The sequence below is a fragment of the Cyrtonyx montezumae genome, unplaced genomic scaffold (genome assembly GCF_038088225.1).
Source record: "Cyrtonyx montezumae isolate F1298 unplaced genomic scaffold, pur_monq_1.0 scaffold_4, whole genome shotgun sequence".
In the NCBI taxonomy this organism is placed as follows: Eukaryota; Metazoa; Chordata; class Aves; order Galliformes; family Odontophoridae; genus Cyrtonyx; species Cyrtonyx montezumae.
Window position 1 is genome coordinate 5,642,830 of NW_027072045.1, and position 23,295 is coordinate 5,666,124.

Below are 23,295 nucleotides of genomic sequence, written 5' to 3' on the forward strand. Positions count from 1 at the left end.
ATATGAAGAAAACCTGTGCTGATTACTGAATACTGGTTTACCTCAAGTTCAAGCAATAAATGTGTTATGTTCGAAGAAGTATGGGAGAGAGAATAGTGGGGGGAAAACAAGCATATCTTACTGGGATTCACTGTAGCCAGTGTGAATAATACTTATATAAACATCAGTTATTGGCCAGCTGGAGCCTAAGGAGCACCTGATGTCAAATTTTACTTATTATTAACATTTAGTATATGTGGTGATAGACCAGCTAGAGAGTCTATTGCAAAACCATGTGTTGCTTTGAGCTTCTTATTGCTTATTGAGCAATGTTGGTAGAGCTGGTGCCTGACACGAGTCAGCTGCACTTGGAAAGTAAAATGTTTTAGCTCAAGCAAGAGTGAAGATAAGTTAGTGCAATGTCTTGAACAGCAAAGACAAATGACTGCTAAATGGTTTCAGTGTTGCCTATTGTCTATAATGGCCATGATTCAACAAGTTTATTGCTGTGCTTGCTAGAGCAATGAAGTCTGTTCTGACATTTTGGCATATATTTCTTTTTTAGTCAAAAAACGATATCAGGTGAACTTTGCTCTTTTCAGAATTTTGTTTTATCTTGAAATAAAAGGGTTTATTTCAGTTCACCATTTGGAATTTGACTACCTATGTTTCTAGTCATATGTGACCATTACTAGGTAGAATTTTGATAGGTTATGGCAGTTCGTTCATTATCCTGCAACTATCCGTATATTTATTAATTCATTAAATTAAATACAATACTGGTATATGAGAGGAAACAGGAATCTACAAAACAAAGAGAAGTTGTGCAAGGATTCTTAGTCTGTGCTGCTAAGCCTGCTAGCATCTGATTTAGAAAGATCACGACTCCATGTGATGAGAAAATAAAGAAGTCTTTTCTAAAGCTGCTACAAATCACTGATCATGTTATTTGTTACATTACTCGGATGGGTTGGAGCAGTTGATTCCTGGAGAGGGATCTTAGAAATACTTAGTATTTCTACAATTAGTCATATTAGTACTTAGTATTACTTTACTGCTGACTTCACCACCAATCACTTCTTGTTAGACTCTAAGTCTGTTTCAGGAATGCTGTTTTAGAAGTTCTTCCTGCTGAATAACAAAACTTTTAAACCTTTAATTTTCTGTTGATGTACATTAGGCTGTGTGAATTTTTTTTCCTAGTGGCTTTGAGGCGTATCCCCAGTGGGGATTTTGCCGCTGAATCTGTTTGCTCTAAAAATAATATCCAATTCCTTTATTAATATATAAAACTATATATATAAAGCTATATAAAACTGAAATTTCTTTTTGTTCTGCTTCTTTTTAAGAACTAAGGATTAGTGCTATTTCTTTAAGTGGTCTCAAAATCATTCTCTTAATCTTCAGTACAAATTTGTATTTCAGGGTTGTCTGTATTTTTGGTTGGCTCACACATCTCTATAAGTGGAGTCTTCTCGTGGAGGTGCTGGCACAGCCTTTAGTGTAGAGGATCGTTAATGGTCTCCTGAGGATAAAAATTCATCAGTTTTTTAGGCATAGCACAGCTGCCTAATAAAAGCAGAAATATTTAAATGCTTTAAAATATTAACGTTTTATATAAAACTGTTGTTGTACATGAATGTTCAGTTGAGCACACTGTGTAAATTCACCCATAATGAGTGAACTTACATGAGTAATGGGTCCAGAAGTGTGCAAGTACAAGTTCCATTATTTAAGGATACCTAAATATTTGGAAGCAGAGGGCTGGATCTGATAGAGCTCACAAATGCCACCCTGCACACCTCCAGGTCCCTTTTCTGTCTCCAGCAACCTCAGAGCCAGCTGCCAGCCAATGTGGGACCCAGTTCACGATTTTCTAAAAATGAAGTTGTTTACATGTATGCACAGGATGCAGTGTACCATTTCATATCTTCTCAGTTTTCTTACAGTTTCGTGAGTGACCGCATTGTGTCAGTTGTGCTCTTGCATCGTCTTTTATTTATGTAAAGCATCAGAAAAGCAAACAAAAAACCAGCAGAAAAGCTCTTTCAAAATATATGTCATTTCAGGCAAAACAATGCAATTTCAAAGTGTTTAGGCTGTGTTAAGTACTGTTGTCTTGTGTTGCTGTTCAACTCAGAAACAGTTGTATTTAGCACATACAATGAAGCGTATTCGACATTCTCTGCTTCACTTCTGTTTTCTTCAGCTCTCATTCAGTATCCTGAATTCTAATGCTTTGCTGTTTAATATGATGGAACAGATTAAAGCCAGCATATTAAAAAATTAGTTTATTATTTATTGTAAGAACGTTAATGGCTTTAATAATTCCTGTTATGGAAAACATTGGATTTGTGTGTGATGTTGATCTTGTCAGAGATTCTTTACCATAGCTAGCCATTGTAAAATTAGTGCAGCTCTTCCTAACAAGTTTAAGTGGCTTTTTTTTACTTCAAGTTTTCTATGTGATAGCTTCTCTGCTTCTATGTATTTGCGTTGTGGTGTTTTTACTGCACTAAACTTGAGATATACGTGAAGCACAGGAGAAAAGGCTGTTTCCTGGAAGTGCATGTTGGCCAGGACTTCTGGGACGACTTCATCTTCATGGAGCCTGCTGCTATCAGGAGGGCTCCAGAGTGCAGCAGTCTTCTCATGAACAGGTCATTTCCAAAGGAGTGCGTGTAAAGAGCGTGTAGATTGGGAACAAATGGCTTGCAGTAAAAAAGTATCTAACGTTCAGAGTTTAGGATTTTCTGTCCAGTTTACTCTTGGCATGGGACTTCATAGTAATATTAAGAAAATGGAGTGATAGCAACACAAAGTGATATTCTTTTTATGTCCTCATGGGGTTACACAAACTCCAGAAGGTCTTGGAACATGTCTTGACAGCAGGACAATTTATGTAGTGAAGTGTCTTAAGTGATGTTCCCCAGAATCTGATTGGGAAATAAATGGTAATGTGCTTGCTCCATGCTTGCTTAGCTGCCAGACATGACAGTCATTCCTTCTCAGAGTATATTGTGATGTCTGCATTGCCAGACACAGCAGGCTAATAATATTCCATGAAAAACTTAAGTTTCTGAATTTCATTAACTGTACGCAATTTTATTCATTTCTTTTGTTTTTCTGTTGCACTGGTAATAACTTAAACTGCAGCCTAATATATTCAGGTTTCTGGTATATGTTGTGATAATGCAAAGAAAAATCCATAAGCAAAATAATAAGGATCAGTGCAAAGCCTGAGAAGTAGGAAAAAGAATAGTTTTTAGACTCTAATGGAAAACAATCATGGTACAGTTTTGCTAATTACCTGTACAGAGATCTTCTGTATTAAAGGAGAAAACTCACACTGAGCTTGTACACTGGATGTTTTACAAGATGTCAAGTTAGCAAGGAAGATTTCAGTACTTTGAATATTAAATGTTAATGTAAATTTCTTAGCTTTTATTTCTAATACCATATAATGGTCATATAACCATACAGTGGTCATATAACTACTATGAGTAACAAAAGATAAGTAAAAATCTTTTGCTCCTTAGGAAAAAGTGACTTCCATACAGCATAGTGGAATCTGACTCGCATTCATTACGTTGTCAGAGTAAATGGTTCAGGCACTAAAAATGTTTAAGTCACTTATAGGAAAGATTTTTTTAAAACATGGTTTTAATTTCTAGGCATTTAGAAGCTAAATATTTAAGCAGCCACTCGATCCAATGTTTGAATTTTTAACTACCATTAAGCTTCAGGAGACAAAATTACAAACTCCAGTTGTAAACTTGTCCCTGTGATACTTGAGCTACATTTAATCTTAAAAAAAGATAACTCAGATGGTGATTTACCAGCCCAGTACTGTAGTGGTTCACCTTGGCACCTGAGCTGCTTCCCTGTACACCATTTCTGGTGTGTTTCCATTGCACTGAAGTTTCTACACAAACTGCAGATAATCAGCAAGGAATGTAACTGCCTCATAAAGTTGGTGTTAGGAAAGAAGTGTGAGAGCTTCTTGTGATTCTAATGCAATGTATTTAACTTGAATTTAACAAGAAAGTAGGAAAGAATATGCTTGTTATAATAATGAAGTAGGCATTCAAAACACTGTATGGAATCAGTTACAGTATGTCTGTCCCCATTATCATTTTATACTAGATGTATTTCTCATTACTTTTCTCTCCTCAGCAACATGGTAACTGGGAAGTATTCTCATCTCACATACTAAAGTTCAAATCCAAGCTAGTAAACCCCAGAAATTCTAACAAGCTTTTACTGTTCAGTGAAAAAACGTAAAGAAACAATTGTAATAAAAGAATGGATAGGATTTAGTTTGGCAAAAGTTTCTAATATAAAGTAACTCTTAAGGAAAATAATGGAATTCCCAGATGAGTTAAATGGGGGCATGACTAACTTCGTCCCGGACTACTGGGTAAGTCTGATTTACCTCTGGTGGCTACAGGGGGATGCGGAAGCTGGGCAGCTTGCTTGGTCAACCACCTTATGATCTCAGTGCACTTTGCTTCTCCATCCTCAGTCTTGTTCATGTGATTTACCTTGTATTAGTTCCTGAATTTCTTAAGGGTGATCAGAATGAATGAAGTTTACTGGCTGTAAGAGAAGATCTGTGGACCTTCTGGTGTGGGACCTGGGCCGTGACCTAGAGGCATGTGAGACTGCTAATGGACAGCATTGGAGGGGGAGGGGGGCTTCCCAGCCTGTCTGGATTAGCTGAAGAGATAGAAAGTGACTGGTTTCCTTGAATTGATTAAGGAAACAGGAGTAGGAAGGTAGGTGAGGTCTTCTCAGTGAGCAGAAAAAGGAGTGGACATGCCAGCTTGCATAGCTTGGCTGATAGAGTCATTGAGCAGGCACTAGGGTCAGATGTAACACCTGGGAGTTATACACAGTGTTAATGAGGATGCATGAGCCAGAGAAACCCAGTTGGACTTCAGTTCTCAGGGGCAGTTGGCAGAATGTCTGTTTGTTAGAAAAGAAACATCTTTTCACTTGTGCACTGAACAAGTTTAGTTTGGGTATAATTGAGAAACAGTAATTATAAAATCCCATGATGCCAGATTTTTACAGTCACTTTCTACAGTGAACTGTAGAAACAAATTTTCTTCTCAAGCTGTGAACATATTTTTATGCTTCCATAGCAAAAGTTTCTTGCCAATTTAACAAGCCCCGGGGAAAAAACAGAGACAGGCCTATAACTAGCCAATGTGCTGGGACTGTAACACTGTTAAAAAATGACATGATTTCATATAGTTGCTTAGATCGATAAATTCAGAATGCTCTAAGGGAGTCAAGAAAAGGGCTGCTGGAAGGATGCTTGGGATCTCTTTACAGTTGATGTTCTGTAGTGCTAGAGGTGTGTTGTCCGTAATCTATGTACGTCATCAAATGATCAAGTCAGGCAGTAACATCAGGGATGTATTGTTACGATTAAATTTAAATAAAAAAAAACCCCACCCCACTCTCATTAATTTCGGTACACAGTATCTCAACTCCCCCAACTGCACGCACTCATAATTTTACAGTATGCTCTTTCAAGGTATTACAAGGCTCTTGGACAGTGAGTTATGGGTGCAGCTGGGAGAGTCTGCAACAGCTCACGTTCACCTCGGGCCGGAGGAGCTGGCAGGAAACCCTGCGAGGCTCAGCGGGGCCGCACTGCTCCCATGTTGGTTGGTTGGACAGGCTGACTTAAAAATGCTGCATGCAATCCCAGCACCTGTTTCTTCCTGCCTCACTGAGAAGCAGTATATTTCCTCATATCTCTCTAAAATATGAGCGTTCATAGGGTTGGGGTTTTATTGGTGACTATTTAGGTTAATAGTTTTTTCTTTTTTTCTTGCAAGGATATTCAGATTACTTCACGTGGAATACGCAGATGGGCTCTTTTGTAATTGCAGTTGCATTGTGCACAATATTACTGAAGTGACTGCAGAGTTTTTAGTTGAAGAAAAGATTAATCCATATTGCTAGTGATTCATATTCCTAGTTTTCAAACATAACTTTTCATACAACTGCTCCTTTTCTTTTAAGCAGCTGCTGTGAAAGGGAGTCCCAGAAATTATTTCAGAGAAAATCATTCAGTGCAGTGAAAGATTTTGTTTTTTTAACGTTTCAGAAGCTCACTCAGTTGTGCAGTCAGGCTGTATTATTCTATATCTTGTCTAACATGAGGAAACAGTCCCAAAAGAAAGATATCCCAAATTAACACCACACTTTGTTAAATAGAGATATTCTTGGTTTTCACCAAGCTAATTTGATCCAGTTCAGTTAACTCATTTTTTTTTCTTGGATCACAAAAGGCAGCCATGAATGAAGAAAGTTCATCATGTGTTTGACAAGTCAGTGTGAAACTGAAATGCAGACCATGAGGGAGGGTTCCTGCCTTTTGCTTTTTAAACAATACCCAGTGAAAGCAACCCCTCTTTCAAAATTTTCTGCAGACAACTCCAGGCAGAGCACTTCAGATTGCTGTTACAAACAGGTACAATGGGAGCTAGCCAGACCTTTATTCTTCAGACACCTTTTTATTTCTAGTTGTGGCTGATCACGTAATCCAATCTTCCTCTAATATCCTCAGTCTAGCAGATGGTTTCTTGGACTTCTGTGTGTGAGCAAAAGGCTAACTATTTTTGAAATAAAAACAAAGGATGTAATAGAGCATCAGTTTGTATATTACATCTCTTCTGTTTTTACAGTGTGAATATAATTATAATTTCAGATATCAAAGAGTAATGGACGCAAGATTTGCTCTTTAAGCTACCTTTGCAATTTCTTTAAATTTTAATTTGTACTTTTCAAATTATTCTTTCAACCATAGATTGCAGTTTTTATTTTTTTTTACTAATTTGCTTCTGTTCTTGCATCAGCTTGTTGACTATGGAATTCATCATTAAAAAGAGGATTATAAACAGGAGAGGAATCAATTTTTTACTCTGGTAGATAGTGATAAGACAAGGGAGAATGGTTTTAAGCTCAAGGAGGGAAAGTTTAGATTGGATGTCAAAGGAATTTCTTCACAGAGAGAGTGTTGAGGTGCTGGAACAGGCTGCCCAGGGAGGCTGTGGATGTCCCATCCCTTGGGGTGTTCAAGACCAGGTTGGATGGTTGATTCAAGACCAGATGGAGCTCTGGGCAACCTGGTCTAGTACCAAATCTGGAGGCTGGTGGCCCTGCCTATGGCAGGCGTGTTGGAACTTGGTGATCTTGGTGGTCCCTTCCAATCCAAGCCATTCTGTGATTAGTTTTAGGCTGTTGAGACTCTCTAGCCTGGAAAATAGGAACAGACATCGTTCTTGACAGCCAGTACATGCACCCTGAGTAAACAGTAGTTTTGCAATGTGAAAGGATGATGCCTACTGTGATGCTACCAGGGAAATGTTATTGGTGAGTCATATCCAAATTCTGAGCACATTTTCTCTAAGGCTTAATTTTCTCTCAAAACTTGCAATAGCAAGTACATGAGACATGGCAACATTGGTTTTTGAGAAGACTTGCAAAAAATTGCATCAACTTCTGCAAGCTGTGGTCTGTTTCTTGGATCTGACACTTTGACAGGGGCTGCTTTTATTGATTTCTACCATCATTCTTGCAGTTGAGGGAGAAAAATATCTCCACACAACAAAATCATGAATTGCCTTCTGAATATGTGGGATAATCACTGTGTTTATAAAATAATAGTTTTTTAATTCAACGGTAAGCATAAAGCAAACGTTAATACAAGATAAATTCTTAGTTCTAACTTAGCCTGGTGACCTCAATGCAGTTTCTCAAAGAGCCTTTTCCTCTGGCATCTTCCATGGCAGCTGGCAATGAATGTGTCTTTTGTTGTGGTGTTTGGTTTTTTTTTTGTATTTTATTTTAACTACCTCATCCCAGAATCTATTCCCGGAATAATTCATATGAAGTATTTCTTTTTTACTTAGAAGTGTAAAGTACATCTAGAAATAATCAAATTTCTAGGGAAGCCCAGTCTCTAATATCTTTGCTTTTCTTACTCTGATTTTATGGCAGAAGGATATCAAAATTTGTGAACAAAGAATGTATGAAATTTTCCATTGATTTCAAATGTTGTCCTAGTTATTTAATTTTGACAAGTCAGGAAGATGAATTGTAATAAATACATTGTGCAGCTAGTATCCTGAGTTCAGTAGTAATTTCTAGTAGAAGTTTTGGTCAAATTAGTGTGGACAGTTAATGTTTGTTTTTCCTCCACAGTTTTAATGTGAATCCTTCTGGCACTGAGGACCTCAGGAAAACAACGGTGAGTTGTTATGAAGTGCTATGGGAAGCTGTCAGCAGATACCAACTGACTAGTGCCCAACACAGTATGAGCTAGTATTCTTGTTAACCTCTCATAAGGAAATGCTTGTTGCTTGTTTATTTGTTTTGTCTTGCCTTCTCTTGATGTTTCAGAAAATCTAATTGAAAAATAAGAGAACAAAAATAAACTTGGAAATAAGGAGTTTTATACTCAATGTGCAAAATATTTGGATAATCCTCCAGCGTTACAGTGTAGAAAAGAAAGGGAAAATTACATCTTTACAGGGAGAGCAGCAATAGCAGATAGCTCTAGAGAAATGCAGTCAGGTGAGAGCCCTGAACTAGGCAGCCACCCATCAGCTGACCTAACAGGTGTTTCCCATCTCCAGGCTCTGAGACTCGAGGACTGGTTTTAGATGGCCCATCCAAATGGAAGTAATGAGCTGATACATGGTGGTATTCACTTCAAATAGAAATAAATACTGAAACTTATTATTCAAAATACTCTTTTGACTGTAAGAGTACCTAAAAATGTGTACTAGGAAGAGAAGACAAAACAAACTCCACAGATGGGCTGCGCAGTGCCTTTGTTTGAAAGAAAATGTGGTCTTACTCAAATTTATTCTGTGAATAGATCAAATCTTTAAAAGTGGGTTTGTTTTCAATCTCTACAATATATAGAAAACAAGTTTCACAGGGAAATATGACTTTGTACTATTTGTTTTTGCTGGTTTATGTAAATGTCTTTTAATAATATTTGATGTTATTATAAACACCCAAGTTTTTTTAATGCAAGTAACTGGTGGGAGATGTCAGCGTATATGAATGCTGCCTTTGATCAGATAGTAAACTGAATTCTACCAGGCGGTTACTTAATCTCTGACAAAACACAACATCAAAAAAATTGATTTAACTTTGCAGCTATTGTCTGTAAAGTAACCGTAATTACTGTTTCTGTATGCTTGCAAATGTGCCACTGGAAATCATGTAATTTAGTGCTGGTAAAAGCATCGTTATAATTATTTAAAGAAATAATATGTGAATTGTTTTATTTAAAGGATTTAAAGGTGATAAAAGAAATCCTTGATGATTTTTCTTTTGGAATAGCAGCTATTCTAAATGTCAGCTGCAGGATTATGAGGTGGTGCTCATTTATTACAAAATACAAATTAGGAGGAAAAGAAACTATATCTCAACCATAGTTTTGAATGAAACCATTTGATTTTTTTTTAATATTCAAGATTGCTTTCTGAGGTGTTTGAAGTAATTTATTACTAGGTTCTGCAGTAATAGCCCTCACCAATTTATTATATTTCTTCCTTGTACATCACATTGAGTAATTATGTTTGTATGTCTCCTACTCTGGTGCCAACACCTGTCTCTGACAGCACTGTTTAGATGGGAGCAGTAGCCAGTTGAAAGGGCAGCGTGAGCTCTTTAAGGCCTAATTAAGGACTGAAAGAAGGATGAAGTAAGTGGGACAAAAGGAGTTTAGATTATATTCCCCGAGTAGAATTCCTCATTAGAACAATACGGAGGTGATCAGAGATTACCAGGCCATGGCTTTGTGTGACTCTGCTTCCTCCATCTCTGGATGTCTTGCTGCACCCCAATAGGATCTTACAGCTGGGGTGATCCTTCTTTGCAAGCCTATTATTTGCAACATGTTTTTTAATACTTTATTATAAGATTTATGTTATTTTTTTTAGTATCTGTTTTGTTAAGGATGTAGGTATGTAAATACCCTTGACTCAAACTGGGCAATTAAAATCCCCCTGCCTTTAACATTATTTCTTTCTAAATGCTAAAAGCAATTTAGAATTTTCTTTTATGTTTCATTTGGTAAGTTATTCAACCAAAAGCTCCGTGGAAAGCATATGTATGGCAAAACATCTTTAAAGCATATGTATTGTACACAATTTTCCAGTAAACTTTATATAATGATTAAAAACATCATTGCATATTCTCCCCTCTTCCTTTGCCAAATCAGAAAATTAAGCAAACTCTGTGTTTTGTACATTGAAGTCTTAATTTATTTTTCAATGTGTAAAAAAAAAAAAGCCTAAACCCTAGTTCTTTGAAGATAAAATTTAGCTTCCTTCTTGTGGAATAAAATGTGCTAAAAATAGAATTACCACAAAGTGAAGTTATTTTCTCTTCCGTACTTGTTGGAAATCAATTACTAACCAATTTATGGATTTCATCAAGGTAGGCATTTTTATAAACTGGGACTTATTGATCATGTAAAATGCTGTAACTTGATAAGAGAAGTTCAAAACACTAAATACACCTACATGAATGTGCTATTAAATATCCCAAATGCTGTGAGAAATCCTTAAATGCACCTGTTTTCAAGAGCTGCTATTAGAATCTAATTGATGGAGAGTGGTTGGTCTGTGGTACTTCAGCCTGCTTGCAGTGCTCCACCTTTTCTTATTAGGCTTGAGTGAAAACTCTGGACACTTGCATATGTTAATGATTCAGCATGCCAGTATGGAGCTGTATGGGAAGAAACAATCTTTTTCTTGATGATAAATTTCCAAATGTTTCATTATCTTGTTACTGCAGATCACAGCTGTTTCTTCTTGATGAATAAGACGTTATGATGTTTTAGACTGTGTTGGCCTTTCTTACAGGGACCATTCTGCCCATCTTTGCTAGTACCTGCAATCACTGAGTGATCAGAAAGCGATAGCGAAACACTTCTGTTTCTTCTGCTCATTGGTTCTGTGCCCTCCCTGCTTTGAAGGCAGCAAGCCAGGAAAGTGTTTTAGCAGTACCCATTTCTGCCTTAAGCACTCTGGTCTTTTTAACTTCACCTGAAATTTAAAATTGGAAGTGGTAATGTATATTTCAGAGGCCAAGGCCTGGCAAGCCGCTGGTGACTAAAAATAGAATATGAAAGACAGATGAGGGCTGATGTCATTTAAAGCTAAGTAAATGTTTTGCTATAATATTCTCTAAAGACGAGAACTCAGGAAAGTTACGGTAGGGCTAGAATTCTCAGGGCTTTTTTTCTGCTGTAATTAATGTTACCTTATAGTGGCTTTCCCAAATGGACCTGCTAACAGTTTGTTGGGGTTACTGCTCAGATGTTTGCAAACTGTGTACACATCTTTCTGAGAACAGCGTTTTTTTTCTGATGTGTTAGTGTGGGAAACGATTCAAACTGGGCAACATATCTCCAGCTGTTTGCTCCAGGAGGGATATTGAAGGGAAAAGCTCTAGAGTAAAAAGAGGAGGTATAATATATAAGAAAAATTACCTCTGTCAGAGGTGTACATGAGAAATATATGAAAAGCAACCTGTCAAATTGTTCAGTTCAGAAAGCTATTTAATAAAATCTGGTGGTTTTTGTTTTGCTTTCTTTAATCCAACGTGTAGGATGGAAACCCTTTTGACGCCACTGCAGGATACCGGAACCTCACTTACGAAGAAGTTTTGCAGGAGCTGGTGAAACATAAAGAGCAACTTAAGAAGAAGGACACCCATATTCGTGAACTTGAGGATTACATTGATAATCTTCTTGTACGAGTGATGGAGGAAACACCCAGTATTCTCAGAGTGCCATATGAGCCTTCTCGAAAAGCTGGCAAATTTTCCAAAAGCTAAGATGGTGACACTTAGATACCACTCCGTGGCACTTTCTGCTGAATACATTAGTGGAAGGAAATCACATTTCCACATTTTGGCTTCTTTTCATTCCTTTCTGTTCTAAAAAATTCCAAGCATTGGAAGAATGGGACTGTGGCGTGGTTTTTTGTGTTGTGTTTTTTTGTGTTGTTTGTTTTTAGCTCCAAACATTAGCAGGTACTGCCAAAATGGTCCTTCATTGGATTAAGTGAATAACTTCATTATTTTCTTTTGGAAAACGCCTTTAGCTGCAGTATACGTTACAGTAGAGTAGTAAATAACACACATGAACGCAGTGTCCATGTCCACGCTGTCCATGCAGTGTCAGCTGGGATACCCTGTGCAGTTTTGAATGTTTTCTTGACTGATTATAAGTATTATGCAAATATTCTGGTATTACAGCATGCCATTAAGGCCACTGTTTTCAAGTGTGTGTAGAATGCTTTACTGAATCTAAATGTGGCTTGATGCAGTGGAATGCAGTTTGTTTTACACATAGTAGAGGAAAACAGTGATGCACAATCTTTGCAGAGTAAATGCTGTACTGTATGCAGTATGCTTTTTATATGGCAACGTGAAAAATACCATGCCGTTTCACTAATGGCACATGTGGGAATGAGTTAATATACACTAAAAAATGTGCATTTAAGTGTAAAATGGTTGAACTTTGATGGCAACCTCATGACGTAGGGTTATTTTGAAAATCTTTTTGTATGAAGTTATTGCATGCTTTTTTTTATATATATGTTAAAGTACTTTGAACAGTGTTAAGAGGCAGAAGTAGGATGGGAGAAAATTTGGAATAACATAAGAATACTTTGTTCAGTCAAGGTACTGACTCTTCTATAGTATAAGTATAGGAGAAATGAACAGACTGAATTAAAAGGACACGGTAATTCTGAAAATATTGAACTGACTCAATTTAAGGTTGAGTTTAATGTGATTTATGTCACCTAGATTTGCTTTTTTTTTAACTTAGGAGAACAAAATATAAGCCTTTAGAGATAGGCTGTGATGCTGGAACGTGTCTAGGGTGACTTAGAAAGGCTTGGCTTTATTTTTTTATAAAAAGCTCTGTATTCCTTATAAATACTTTGAAAGTCAGTTCTCACTGATGCAAATGTAAGAATGTAGTAAATGTCTTCCTGATCATTTAATAATTGTACGATGGCAGATGAAGAGGATATCTGTTATTCAATAAATTGACTAAATGTAGTAATGAAGTTATTAAGGGAAAATACTGTAGGAGAAGAATCCTTACAATATTAACCTAAGTAGATATTAATTTCCTTCATAAGAGCCTCAGTTGGATTCTCTATTGCTGTGAAACAGTAAGAAAGTATTAAAAAAAAAAAAGGTACAGAGCATATTTTAGATTTGGATTTGGAAAGAGTGATTCTTTTCCACCTCCTCTTTTCTTTCTACATCTGATCAGATTTCTTACATGACAGCAGTAATAGCTGTTGTTGAGAAAGAAAAAAGCTTAAAATTCCTTTTTCTTTTTTCACGCTGTAAAAAATCTATATTTTTGTTTTTAAGGCTGCAAAGATTAGTGGTATCTTAAATAACTATTATCTGGAAGAGATGAAAAGGATCTACTATCTGAGTACTTTCGACAACGTTAGTTTTATACAACAGCAAAGAAAGATTCTTCTTAGACAAAAAGAAAATAATAATTCTGTACAGTCATTCTCAGATTTCATTTTCTTACTTTTTTTCTTTATTCTTTTCTCCTTTTCACGTTCATTCTTTCAATTTTTCCCATTTTTAAGAGCTATCTCCTGTGGTTTGAGCATTCTCAGCCCTGTGTTGGGATCCATCAGTGCAGGTCATTTCGCCTGGATGAAGCCTTGGCAATTCCACTCAAGCCCTCCCAGGTTGTAGTGCTCTAATTTGAGACCAAGAAGCAGGCCCGCTTCATTAAGTAATTTCTCTTTTGGACACTGAGAGATTTCTCAAGTTCTTTACCTTGCAAACCACGTGAATGTCTTTTTGACCCACTTGAAGTCTGTATGACTGTAAATTTGTTGTAATATATTCCAAGTGCCAAAGGTTATATACGAAATTATGATGCATTCACTGTTGGAATTTACTCAGATTTTAATTTCCTAATGACACCAAGCTGTATTTCAGTTACTCAGTATTTCCATGCAAGCTCTTGAACATTTTTGAATGTTTGGCTGAGGCAAGTGGTTTTCTCATATTGTTTATGGGGAAGAGTTGTGCAATTGTTTTGAATTCAGCAGTCATTTTCAAAGGAACTGGTACACATGGGACAGTGTGCAGTGTCCATGATGATCAAACCATACACTCCAATGGGGTTTACCAAGTAAATACGTTCCAATGACTTTTCACTTGCTAGCCAAGTTATAATTATTAAAATGAAACTCTACTATATTTAGCACCTCTGAAACCACTTCTTTTAGAATGTAAATGTAGAATATCAAACTGCATAATTGACTAAAAGCAGATCATTTGACATATTTGCATACCGAGAATGATAAGCAGATTAAAGGTAGCGAAAAGATCAATTTTTGTGCATTAGTGAAGAAATTTAGTGAAGCTTTGAATGCACTATCTCATCTTTATCTGATCTGTGAGTGAATAAACGCACCTTTTGTTTCCAACAGTTTATCAAGAAAGGGAGAATGACAAATGCAATTTAGGAAAAGGTAAAGTTTTTAAACCAAAAGAGACAGGATGGTACTTTTCAGCTCTGAATTTTTAGATGGAGTTCTATGGCTAAAGATATAAGCTGCTTCAGAGCAGGTTTGGAAAAGTTGCACACTTGCCATTTTCTGTTTAAACAGAAAAGTTTAACATTTTTTATATTTTTGTGACTATTTTTGAAAAGCATCTTCGTCCCACCTGTATTTGATGGAGCGTGCAGCTTTCAAATGAAAACATCTCATACGGAGTAATTCATGTGCTGAAAACAAAGGGAGTTCTGTTTCTCCAGCAGGACAAAATTGTCAAATCTCTGACAGATCATGTAAAAATTCTAATAACTTGCCACTTACAATTAGTCTTTCTTGCCTTCTGAAATGTAGGGATGAGAATTTTGGGCACATTATTTGGTATCTCCTTTAAAAATGAAGTATGAAAGTCCATCTGTGCACACCCTATACTTGGAAATTCTCCTTTGAAGCATCTCTGCTCATAGTAGTGTACTTTCCTTACTTTACAGTACAAATATCAAGGCCATATTTTAGCTTTGTAAGTAACATTAACTTTCTGCTGTTCAAGAAGGATGTTTAATATTTATATATGTTACCTCGTGCTGCTGTATTTTATGTTTAGCTTGGTTTTCCACCTACTAATGAATGTAGCATTCTCCCTAGATTATACATAGCTACGTTTATTGCTGTTGGCTCTTTGTCAAGAACTATTTGTAACTTTCCAGCTGTGAAAATGTTGCCTTGCATTTAGAAAGGCTTCATGATGTGGGGACCTAATGAAACTCGTGCTCATTAGGTACTAGTCTGCTTTTCTTTCTCTAGAGGATGCCTTTTCTTAGTTGCATCTAAAAACAACTGTTGTCTTAATATGTTTACTGCTGCACTGGAGGCTTATTTACACTTCCAGCTTTAAAGAAATATTGTCCTATATTAAGTATGTAAAGTAAACTTTTTTGCTGTTTATGTATCCATTACTGTTGATATAATAGAGGTGTTAGCTCTGTGATTTTAAAATGGTGATATTTGAAGCATGTTGCCTAACTTCCTCTCTTTGAAGTCCGTGATGAAGGATAATAGTGCTGCTGCATTCATGATGCTAGATGTAAGGGTCTGTCAGCACTGTCAGTATGGAACACTATTTTCAGGAATTTGTATCTTCTAAATCTGCATACGGGCACTGGAAGTATTTAATATGCAATAGGTAGCACTTTAATCTGTTTTATGAAGGGTTTCAAGATTTGTTTCTGTTGGAAAAAGTCATGATCTCCTAAAGCATAGAGAGCATTTACTTTTCCTTTCACAATTTGTTCATTGAAGCAGCCACTGCATATTACAAGTGATTGAGCCATTCCTATTCATCTTAGAAGCTTCCAGATGTCTTGTATTACGATATGCTGTAAAAAGCTGAAGATCCAGGTTATATAGGAAGTCTGTAAAAGAGATGAACGCTACTTCTACCTTAAGGGTTAATTTTGTCTTGTGCAATCAATGGTACTTTGTCTACATTTAATAATAATGGTACAGAATCACAACTATATGCACATGTGAGAACTATAAACTTAGGATGCATGAAAAGCTTTATTTTTGTTTCATTATTGCAACTTCAGCTCCTTCAATTTGATTAAAATATTATCTCAGTATTTTAATTTCTGTCCATTAAAACAATATTGCATGTCTAACACTAATAAAGCACCACAATGCACTACCACAGAGTTGTTTGAATTGTGATATTAATCTGCATTTGCAAAAAAAGGTAACTTCTAAGTTCCACTTCCATACACGTTTGTAAGAAGCGTGCTTTTGAGAGTCTCAGCCTCAGAGAATTCTATTTCCTTAAGGGCGGTTCAAACTGAATGGTAAATACAGGGCAGCCAACAGAGGAAGCCTCTAATCTCTTCAGTTGTTAGGATAGCAGATGCTCAGGAGGAGTATTTTAGGGGTGATTCACTGAGACCCTTGAGGAGGCTTGAATTTGGATGCAGTTCCTTTCCTTGCACTGGCAGCATGGCAGAGTCTGTCATCGTATTACAGCAGGAGGCTTAGAAGGGGTTCTCCCCTTTCAGGCATCATAAAACAGAATGGTTGTTGCAAATCAGTCAAATTTGGAGTTGTATGAGTACTTACACATGCTTGGTTCTGCAGCTCTCCATCACCTATGTTACCCCATGCCTCTCTGGCTTTGCAGCTTTCCTAATGGGTGAGTGGATGAGGAATGAGGATGGAGGAGGAAGGGGAGGTATTGAAAGCCAGTTTCCGTCTGTAATTCACAGATGGTAGCTTCATTCTCAGGTCCAGTGCCCATTTGAAAATGGATTCAGTGTGATTTCCGTGCCTCAGCAGCGTGGTGTTGCTTAGTTGATTTTGACTGTAATTCTGCTGATGATGTACGATCCCAGCTTGATTAAGTAGTTCCCATTTTCCCCTCATGGACTTGGTTTGCAAGTTTTCCCAACGTTTCTAAACCCTGATAGCAGTTTTTCAAGGATATTTTTATAGGCTAGTAGTTAAAAAGCTATTGAAATACTTAGACATAAACAAAGAGGGAGCACTAAAAGCAATTTTTCTCTCTTCAGATAGATACATATTAAAGTTATTTAGTTAATTCTTTATGGAAACAGACAGACTAAAAGTCAGGATTTTATTTTCTTATTTTGTTTAATCTGTTGTTAGGGGAGTGCTGTGCAAGCTCTGGCTGCAGCTCACTTGGGATACATTGCCCTTTTGTATAACACTGGATGTGTTAGTAAAGCTATAAATAATGATGATGAAAAACAAATCTCATCTCTCATTCCACATTAATAAATTAAACGTTGGATTATTATTGTATTAGTGCCATTTTGTGGGAGAGGAGTAAGACTATCTGTTAAAGGAAGCTGTAACTCTCTTGTCTGTTCTGTATATTGAATAGTGATGATGGAAGGCTACCACGCTCAGCACAGTCCAAGTGAAGACATGGTCTGTGCAGTGCTTCTGTAAGTATCACTACATTCCACCCTGTATACCACTGTCTGCTCTGTGGGGATTTTTGTAGTGTTGTACAATGGGGTTTTACAGCATGGAATCATGTAATTGTTTCAGTTGGCAGAGACCTTTAAAGGCCATCTGGTCCAACACCCCTGCAGTCAACAGGGACACCCACAGCTCCATCAGGTGCTCAGAGCCCTGTCCAGATCACTCCCTCGACCTGCTGGCCGTGCTTCTGATGCAGCCCAGGCAGCAGCCCATGTGGCAACATAGATCAGGCTTTGATGAACAGATGGTTATTCGTGACTGATACGTGCTCTCGATAGCTCAATGCTGGCAAGTTTAAAAGTAAGCTCCTTAAGAATCTTCTGGGCACATTCTTTATTTAAACAAAGCCCGGTATTTCAAAGGGAAGGAACTTCCTTGGGATGGTCCTTTGCTTCGGCCTTAGAAGCAGTGGATGTGGTGGAGATGTGGTGGATGCTCCATCCCTGAGGACACCCAAGGTCAGGCTTGATGGGGCTCTGAGCACCTGATGGAGCTGTAGGTGTCCCTGCTCAGTGCATGGGGGTTGGACCAGATGGCCTTGACAAGTCTCTTCCAACTTGCATGATTCTGTGAGTCTATGACTAAATATCTGCTGTGTAATCAAGAAGGACCCATGTAGAAGGAGTGCTGGGTACATTTCAATGCCATCATGGGAAAAAAAATCAAAAAAAAAGAGGAGGGGAGGGGAGAAAAAAAGCCCACGACACAGAAACAACTCAACAACAGAAAGCTGAAGTTAGTAGGACAGGATTCTGATTTTAAGGGATCTGGTTGCCCAGCGTGTGACAGATTCTTTTTGTAATAGGAGAAGAGAACAAAGCATCCTTTGCAAGCAGGATCAGTGTCAGGGTGAAACCCAGAAAAAAAAAAAAGAAAAAAAAAGAAAATGAAAGTTTAACGGATGGATTACTTACCATTAGGTGTAAGACAGATGTCAGGCAGAAGCCAATTGCTTCAGGCAACTTGTCACCTCTGCTTTCTCAGTCCCTCTGACGTTGTAGCATTAACTTTAAGGATTAAACCAATCACTTCCATAGGAAAGTTAAAATGTGCTTGAGGAAACGTGGTGCCTGCAGCACGTGGCTGCCCAGGTTGCCCCTCTTGTTACTGAGGTGGGTGTCTGGCACAGGGCCTCGTGGAGACCACAAGGAAAATGACAAACTGTGTCATGTCACCTCTTTCTCTAAATGATTCATCTGGGGCCTAACGAGCTGGTGAGTGTCTCCGTCTCCGATGACTTGCTGCTTACATTATGAATTCCTTGAAAATTGACTCCCTGGGACATCTTTACAGAAAACATCAAGGGTCTCCATTTAAATTTAATGAATATTATGTCATTTGCCAATGGCTTCTACAACACACTATGAAAGTCTGCCTCTCTGAGGCCAGAGTTTTGTCTAAAAAACAGGAGCCTCATGGCATCCCAGCTATGAGTATTTGTTTCCTAATAGTAACTTTTTCCAATTGAAGCAGCTTATTACATAAACTTACAATTCATAGCTTAAATACGCTTATAGTTTGCTAATTGTGGATTACTTGGTATTTATTTTGAACTAGCACGGAAGCACAATGTGCAAAAAGTCTCCTGCATAGCAATTGCATTTCAGTAAGTGTTCTTCACTACACTATTTTTAAGGAGGGTTTACCTGCTGTTGTAAACTGAGTCATTAAACTTGTGTAACAGAAAGCAATTTAAGGTCTTTATGCAATTTACAGTTTTGATTCCTTTTAGATATGTGCTCCAACTTTTTAAGATTCAAGAGTTACCCCCGTTAGATATTTTAATTTGTAAGGTAGTACAGTGAGATCACAAATTATTTTCCAAGGTATACATAGCCAAAGCATATACTCTTTCGTTCATGGCAGACATTAAAAAAAGGGTCCTGGCAGGATTAAGAGTTCCCTAAAAGTAAATAAATACAATAAAATTGTTCAAAGCTTTGTATGGAACAGCGATGCAGCTACACTTGGGCGTATAGCCTCAAGCACTCCTTCATCAAACAGGCAAGCATCAAATTTGCTTTCCTTTCTTTCTAACATGGAGGACAAGAGAATGGGAATTGTATTACAACAGTGCTGTGTTCTGTGAACATGGAAGAAAATATTGGCACAGTGATAGATGTAGTCTTGACTTCTCTCATGCGTATGAAGTACCTGGCCTGTGTGTGCTTTGTGTGTTTCCAGGATCTGATACTTCTTACACTTTCCCAATTCAAGACTTGTATAAGTAACTATTTCTTAATTTCTTAAGGGCTCGATTATTGTTGGCTACAATAGACACCACTTGATTAATGCTACTCAAGTTTGAGACCTCATTTTGTAATTGGCCTCTTCATAATCCACACCAAGAACAGTGTGAAATAGCATGGATTTTGAGAGACCACATGAAAGCAGCATCCAACAGCAGTACGGAGAAATAAAATAATCTTAATTAGGAGCAAAAGGATTATGTTATTTGGTTTAAGATTCAGTTGGTGGTTACTGAAAATGGTTTTTCCTGCAAGTCAGCGTCCAGTGTTATAGCTTGGGAAAAAAACTCATTATTCACATTTCATAATATAAATTTACTAGTTCTTAATAAACAAAATGTTAAGAACTTATGCTTAACTTTTGTTTCATTGGAAATGATTTCAGAGATGTACAGCATCCTTTTATTGCTAAAGCCACGCACAAGAGGGGTGTATTTACTAATGAGCTGTTATTTATATTTTTTTAATCCATTTCACAATTTTCTGTAGTAGTTTTAAGTTCTGAGCATTTCACCACATTCTATTTAGAGCATTATTGAACTCTTGTTCCAGTCCTCTTCATTCTTATGCATGCATGCCAATGTGCTGAACTCCTCCAGAAACCAACGTGGCTCTCCATATTTGGAGGCTGCTCCTCTTCTTCACTATTTGGCTGTTTCTGACGGGGACTTCTGACCAAAGTAATGAAGTATGTGACAAGAGCTGACTGCCAAAACTGGGATCAGAGCAAGTTTTTAAAGGCTCCTTTGAAAACTATCTTGAGCTTTGGTTGGATAACTACAAGCCTGAACAGAGCAAAATGTGGTGATGGAATGTCAAGGTGGGAACAGAGTTTGTGAGTATGGGAGAGGGTTTGGAGCTACGTTGTCACTCTGGTCTTAAGGGAAGGGAAGCAAATAAAAAGATGGATTTCCAAATACGTATCCATCAGGATGAGATAGGCAGGATACTTCCCACCTGCAAGTGCTTGAAGCTGTGCATTTCCTGCTTGAGCTTAGTATGCACAAAGTTAAGTGTCTTAGCTAAAAAGCATTGAACTTGTAGCTCTTGTTGATAATGTCATGTGAGACATTAATTGTCTGAAAAGTAGCAAGATTTGGAGATGAAAAGGTTAAAAATTTGTGCATTTGTATCTTTCTGAGAAGCATATGCAAAATATAACTGATGTGGCAGAGTAGATAGCTGTGCTTTGAATATGTGTATTAATAAATAAACTCTAGTGCTAGTGCTGGAGAAAATAATATTTCTGTGAAAAACACAACCAAAGCCCCTCTCACGAACACGGCATCTTTGTAAATCCCAGGGCTGTATGTTGTTCAGGTACACTGAAGTAGGAGGAGCCCATTCAGCAACGGTAATCTATAGCAACTGGGAGTTATGCATTTAGGTAGCGAAGTGAAATGCTAATTTTAGAGGGAGAGGAAATAGGACAGTTTTTAGATTGATCAAATGCTAGTATACAGCATAGCTGCAGATGGGAATGGAATCTCACTCAGAAAATTGTGAGGTAAGGAATGAGCATGCAGTTTTGCTGTAGCAGGCAAGAGAAGCAATAACTTATACACGAGGCAATAGCTGGCTGCCTGTGCTAAGCATCACACTTCAGGAGAGTGCTAGGCAATGTGAATGCAAATGGGAGCAGATTTCTCAAGTATTTCAAGTGCCTAAAAAAACAGTACACATCTTTCCCCAAAACAAGCTACTTGATTTGCAAGCCCTTGATTTTATATCTACACCTATGTATTTACCCAAAGGAAAACTCACAGATATGTAAAATATTAAATCTTTTCTGCTTTATTTGATTCCTCCTTTGACTCAAGCTTCAAAAGATGGACTGTGGATTTTAATCTGACCAAAGGCTAATGGAGTCAGTGCTTTGCTAAGGACTGCTGTAGAAATGGGGAGTGATGGTGCTCTGGAGAGGGCACGTTAGGCTGATAAAGTTCTTTCTATATCAGAAACTTTTTTTTTTTTGTGAAATGGTAATCATCAGGAAGGAGCACTTGTTGCAATGTCTCAATGTCCTGGGAAATACTTTCTCATTTTCTTCACCCTAAAATGTAGCTGGGGAGAGATAGGAGCACACTACTGCCCAGCTGAAATACTCACTGCAACCCCAAATGCAAAAGTGATGATTTTTAAGACTGAAGGGTAAGAGAATCACTGCTAACATTTCCAGGATTTGACCTTTTTTTCCCATCACTAATGTAGGAGTGGTACCAGGGGAGCTGAGTCAGTCTGACAACCACGGAGCAAGCTGGCCATCTCTCAAGTGCCAGGTATTAATTATTTAGACCATTGGAAAACTGAACTCCCTGCTTCCCTTCAGCACAAAATCTCTTTATTTTCGATGCAGCCCTGGAGTTTTCACTATCTATTGCTGCCTGTGAGGAAAGATGGCAGGGTATCTGCCAACAGCCCCAAATCTCTGGTTGCCAGACCACTTGTGATGTGGGCTTTTGTTTTGTCTATAGGCCATTACTAAGAGGTAGGTTATGGAATTCTCAATGACTTTTTTTTTTATCTTTTTTTTTCCCTGAACTTTAATATTAATGCCAGACTGCAATTATACTAGGTCAGACTAAGAGCTAGGTTTAAAAAACCTCTAAATGTTGATAGCAAGAGTTATTCCCATTTTGCACTGGTTTTAATGCCTATCTTAGATCCAGTGCACCAGATCCTTACAACACCTGTTTTCCTTTGTCAGCAAAGCTAGTAGCTACTTTGAAAATTTAAGTCTGAGTATAAATCCTGTTCTATAGGAAGGAAATAGTTTTGTTTTTCTAATGGTAAAGCTACATCAAAAATGTGTTTGCGACCCAAGATCTTTGAGAGACAGCTGCAGCATCGGTCATCATCTTCCTGAAACCTACCCCTGTGGCACACAGGTAAGCAGCTGGATACATTGGTTTGCACAGCACTGGTTCTGAATAAGTTTTCTCTTAGCCATTGGGATACTCACAGGTGCTGGTGCACCTGTACTTTGAGTTTGGCTTCAAACCAGTATAGAATGTGCTTTTTTGCAAGCTGTAGAACTGAAGAATGTGCTTGTGCAATATGCTATTCTATTTTCTTTACTAATATCATAGCTCACTGGACATATTTTCCAGATACACTTGTGTATATTTAAGTATGTGTCTCGATAACTGTGCTTTTAAATTCAAGAGTCAAGTAGCTACTTGGTATGCCACACTTATCTTAAGTAGAATTTGATTTAAAACATTCATCTTCCCTAGTATCATCTCCTGTGTCAAAGCACATTTAAATCATACACTGTTCCTAAATCCCTTTATGTTTAACATGGCATCGGAGTGTGAAAAGGTTTGACTAGCACTCTGTTGTCTGCCCACTTTGTTGTTACTAGCTGCACTGGCATTGTTTTGAATATATCACAGAAGTTGAGAAAGAGACATTTTAGCAAAGTAAACTTTTAAAAATTAAAGGCGAGGTCAGACTCCAGGGCTGGCAATAATAGA

At 37.6% G+C, this 23,295-nt stretch overlaps 1 protein-coding gene across 1 annotated transcript in view; it reads left to right on the forward strand.

Moving 5' to 3' along the window:
- RAB11FIP2 (RAB11 family interacting protein 2) overlaps nt 1–12,705 on the forward strand; it is a 29,485-nt gene extending 16,780 nt beyond the window's left edge. Inside the window, exons 4-5 of the mRNA XM_065746886.1 lie at nt 8,203–8,248; nt 11,632–12,705. Of these exons, the coding sequence (XP_065602958.1) occupies nt 8,203–8,248; nt 11,632–11,859 (274 nt within the window). The 3' untranslated portion in view covers nt 11,860–12,705. The remainder of the gene's footprint in view (nt 1–8,202; nt 8,249–11,631) is intronic.
- The last annotated feature ends 10,590 nt before the right edge of the window (nt 12,706–23,295 follow it).